The 4573-nt window shown below is 40.3% G+C and overlaps 1 protein-coding gene across 1 annotated transcript in view; it reads left to right on the top strand.

Annotated features, from left to right (window-relative positions):
* Positions 1-6: 6 nt before the first annotated feature.
* PZP (PZP alpha-2-macroglobulin like) overlaps positions 7-4573 on the top strand; it is a 5521-nt gene continuing 954 nt past the window's right edge. The window contains exons 1-2 of the mRNA XM_032270376.1: positions 7-152; positions 4425-4569. Coding sequence (XP_032126267.1) covers positions 70-152; positions 4425-4569 — 228 coding nt within the window. The 5' untranslated portion in view covers positions 7-69. The remainder of the gene's footprint in view (positions 153-4424; positions 4570-4573) is intronic.

Here is a 4573-nt window from a genome sequence, read left to right on the forward strand (position 1 = left end):
ACTTGGCTGGTCTCAGGGATGAGGCTGAGGGCAGAGAATTGGGCACAACCGTGAGATTTATCCGTCACAATGGGGGAAGACAGACTTCTTTGTTTATGTGTCATGCTACTTCTTCTCCTGCTTTCTGCCAATGACTCAGACTCTGCAGAACCGTAAGTCTCACTCAAGGCCCTTTCTTCCAGAGTGCATTTCAGTCGCTCCCTTATGTCTTCGCTTTGCCTTCCTTTGTAAATGCAACCTTTCCACCCATTAGGATACCTTCCAAACCTAAGAAATTATTTCACTTAATCCCTTGTTTACCTTTCGTTTATCCCCTGCTCTTGAAATCATTTTTCTACATTGGACCAATCAGAGTCATAAATACAAGTAGTCCCTAGGAAGCATGATTACATAAAACACCAAAAGCTTAGATCCCACCTTAACGGAACTGTCCTTTTGGATGGAAGGCATTGAGTATAAAGGTATTCAAACTGTATAGTGAGGTGCAACTTAACATGTATTGTAGGCCGTATATATCAGAAAGTATAGCTCCTTTATTTTTCAACCATGTATCAAGTCTTCAGCAACAGCCCCCAGTGGGGGATCAATGTGGCGGGGTAGTAATTTTAAACCTATGCAGTTGTAAGTTGGTAAAATTCAATAACTGTAAGACTTCTTTTCCCCCTCTCCCCAGTTTCTCTTTTCCACAGTGTCTAGAGGCGTGTGGTCTCCATTACCTCCTGATAGAGTAAAGTGTCAGAGTCCTTGGCCTCAAAGTTCTCCGTCCTTCTTGACGACTGTCAGCCTGACTTCTTCGTACGCTAGCATGCGCTGTTGGAGTTTAGCCATCCGGTTTCTCTCGTGTGGTCAGGACCCCACAGTCCTCTCTGACTGACTCACTCCATCTGTTTCATAACCCATAGAATTCCTGCCTTTCCAATGCATTCTGCCTGCAATATTATGGCTTTTTTCTCTACTTCTTGCATACCCACACTGCACTTCTAGATGCCTACCGTGTCTCCTGTATTCCAGATTGATATAGGGAAGTCTTCAGAGTCCCACATCGGGAAAGGGATAAGGGGTCCCTCTGCCCTGTGCGTTACCCTTATTCATGTAATGCAATGAGCCCTCTTCATGTCAAAGTGCAGAAAGCAGAAATCAGGACTTCCATCCGGTAACTCTCCTGCTCTCCTCAGGCTCTTCCCTTGCACAGTTTCCTGGCAGTCAGAAGGGGCACATTTCTCCCCCGCTATCCCTCTAGCTCATCTGCAGCTGTGGGCGCTACCACTTCCTGCTTCCAGAAAGCATGTGGGAATACGTGGTGGCTATTTTGCTTTCTGAGAGCGGACTGAATGGATAAAGCCAGTGGCGTGTATTGGGTCAGAAACCTTAAGCAATTTGTGGCTTTGGGCGCAGTCCCATACTGCACAGCACCATGTTACCACTGAAACCAATCTTTCACGTTGCGTCCACCACTGAACAAAGAACAACAAGCCTCATGCCCTACTTATCACAAGCAGAAGGGGTGTAGGGAGAAAACTTAACCTTATTCCTCCAGAATTAACACCTGATGTGATAAATGAGAGAGATTGCCGAAGAGACCCAATAGCCGTTCTCTGCTGCCTTGGGGCAGCAGGCTTCAGAGAGATGGAGGTTGCACCAGAATCAAATGAAAAAGAGAAAATTAAAAGTTACTGGTTTAATATTTGCTAAATTTAATCCCTGCTAAAAAGGCAAATATTTAAAATGCAAACATTCATGATTGAGTAACGTGTTAAAACATTTTAGCTGCTCACTACCAGTGAAATCTTGGTCAAGTTTGTCAAGATGGGTTTGTTCCAATTTCAATAATTATTAAATAAATATTAACTGAACTCGTATTAAATAGTTCTTTGAAATATCAAATATATGTGGAATTAATTTTGAATTGTGATACCATTTAGGCTTATAATTTATAAGAAAAAAGTAGTATTAAATAAAAAAAATTAAACAAAATATATTAAAAATATATAATATATAGATATATATATTATATATACAATATATAATACATATAAATATATATATAAACATATGTAAATAATATATATAAATATATATATAAATAATATATATATAAATATTTATATATTTAGGCATATATTTATATATATATTTATATATATGCCTTCTTGGGATCAAAGAACTAATGAAAAAATTTTTGGATGGGGAGGTAAAATATGATACATGTTTATTGTTTATCATGTCCTTAAAAGAGCAGTGATCAGGGGATTGGAATCATCCAGATACCAGAAAAAGATTAGACAAAAGGGACTAGCCGAATGAAGACGGGCAAGTTATTTAACTGCCCTCAGCATCTCTGTTAGAGAACACAACCTTACCACGCATACAGTAAAATAATCTGAAACTTTAATGATTTAAGAGTGGCTCCAGAGAGTCATGGCGGACAGTTTTGCCCAGGGACACATTAAAACACATGCAGCAAGGCTGGTGTGCTGCAGCAGGCTACGTGAGGATGAGAGAACCAACCTGAGTTCCAGGTTCCACAAGTCAATTATCTTTAGATTCTCACCTCCTAGTCTCACACCTATTAATTTTGTAAAGTAACAAAATTGGGTTTCTTGTGTCGAAGTGCCTGTCCAGAAAACAATTTAAAATGTAAGAGTTTATGTTGGCAACGGAAAGGTAAGGCTAGTAAAATAATATAAGAAAATAATAATTTTTACTTGTGAATTTACTCTATGGCTTAACCCCGCAGGTGTTGCATCATTAATCCTGGAATCGTTACAGCTTTGAGGAGTCACATTTTATGCATGATATACTGATTTGCCATGGGGGCAGGGATTTTATCCTTCTGTTATTTATTCAAGTTTTGGGGACTGATGAGGATCTCCTGGGACAGCTTCCACAAACATGGATGATTGTGTCATGCATGTACCTGACAGCTTGCTGGGAAGATTAAATGGCTCAGTACAGGAGCTGTTTAACAATCCCCGTTGTGTGGCAGATACTCAAAAACAGCAACAACAAAAACATATTCTCTTTCAGCCCATGAGAGTTCAGAGTGTGGAGAGATTATATTGGTTCAATGTTTACGGAAGGTGACCGGGAGCTGTGAGGGGAGGGCTTTAGAGACAAAGGGCACTCATCAATAAAGCTGAGGCAAGAATATGAGGCTTACACAAGAAGCTGCCTGTGCCCCTGAAAAACTGAAAACATTCAACAAGTAAATAAAAAAGACTTTTCAAAATAATATGTACTCATAGTACTTATATAAACTTTTTAAGAGACAGAGTCTCACTCTGTCACCCAGGCTGTAGCGCAGTGGTGCAGTCATAGCTCACGGTAGCCTCGACCTCCTGGGCTTAAATGACCCTTCCGCCTCAGCCTCCTGAGTAGCTGGGACTACAGGCACGCACCATTACATGACCACACCTGGCTAAATGTTTTAATTTTATTTTTTGTAGTGACGAGGGTCTCACAACTTTTCCCAGGCTGTTCTCAAACTCCTAGCCTTGAGTGACTCTCCTGATTCAGCCTCCCAAAGTGCTGGGATCGTAGGTGTAAGCCGCTGCTCTGCTGTCAGCCTGGGCCTGTTTTTTTTTAAATTTAAAAGATAACCTGTTCACCCATGTGATCCTTAAACAATAATGTATTTGGACATATAATACTAAATTATTAATGTTGATTACCCCAAGAAATTGTGGATAAAGGGAAGTGATAAAATACAGTCTGTGTTTGTGTAGTGTGTGTGTGGGGAGTTGTGCGTGTAAATAATTGACAAAATTTTCAAACTTGTTGATAAAATATTGATTTTGACTGAGCTGTATCTGAGGAGCCTCAGAGAAACAGCAAATACTTTTTTCAGTGTTGCTGATATTAAGAAAATGATTTTGCAATATACACATGTGTTATTTCAGGTAATGGCATATGCTTACTGAAGCTCTTTCCGTTGAATTTGTGTAAATCTAAATTCATGGTGTTCATTCCAAAGTGATGTTTATCTAGACAGATTTTACTGTAAGTCTTTTTTTAAAATGAATAATCACTCCCAATTTATTATATGTGTGGGTGTGTCTGTGTGTCCACCCACTTTTATGGATATATATTCAAGAATTCATAAACTTTTTAAAGTTCAAAGCTGAAGTTTAAAGAGTTCGGATTGCTCTTTAAAGCAAGGAATGGCTGTGAAACTGTCACATCTCGGAAAGCACTCTCCGGTGTTTCGTGGCCCCAGACTGTGTGGCGAGGCATGAGCGATGAGTAAAAGACATAATTCTTGTGCTGATCTGTGACAGAACAGCCATCGTACTGCTCTTAGTTCATTGACTTTTAGAATAAGGCTGATTGCAGCAATTCATACATGTTGTTATGAAAACACACGTAAGGATGAAAACGCTTACTGTCATCAGTTTTTCTCTAAGCTAGGCTTCTTCCTTTCCCAGGCAGTACATGGTGCTGGTCCCCTCCCTGCTCCACACCGAGACCCCTGAGAAGGGCTGTGTCCTTCTGAGCCACCTGAACGAGACAGTGACTCTCAGTGCTTCATTGGAGTCTGCCAGCGGAAACAGGAGCCTCTTCACTGACCTGGTGG

The sequence above is a fragment of the Sapajus apella genome, unplaced genomic scaffold (genome assembly GCF_009761245.1).
Source record: "Sapajus apella isolate SASKATOON/1434 unplaced genomic scaffold, GSC_monkey_1.0 scaffold209, whole genome shotgun sequence".
In the NCBI taxonomy this organism is placed as follows: Eukaryota; Metazoa; Chordata; class Mammalia; order Primates; family Cebidae; genus Sapajus; species Sapajus apella.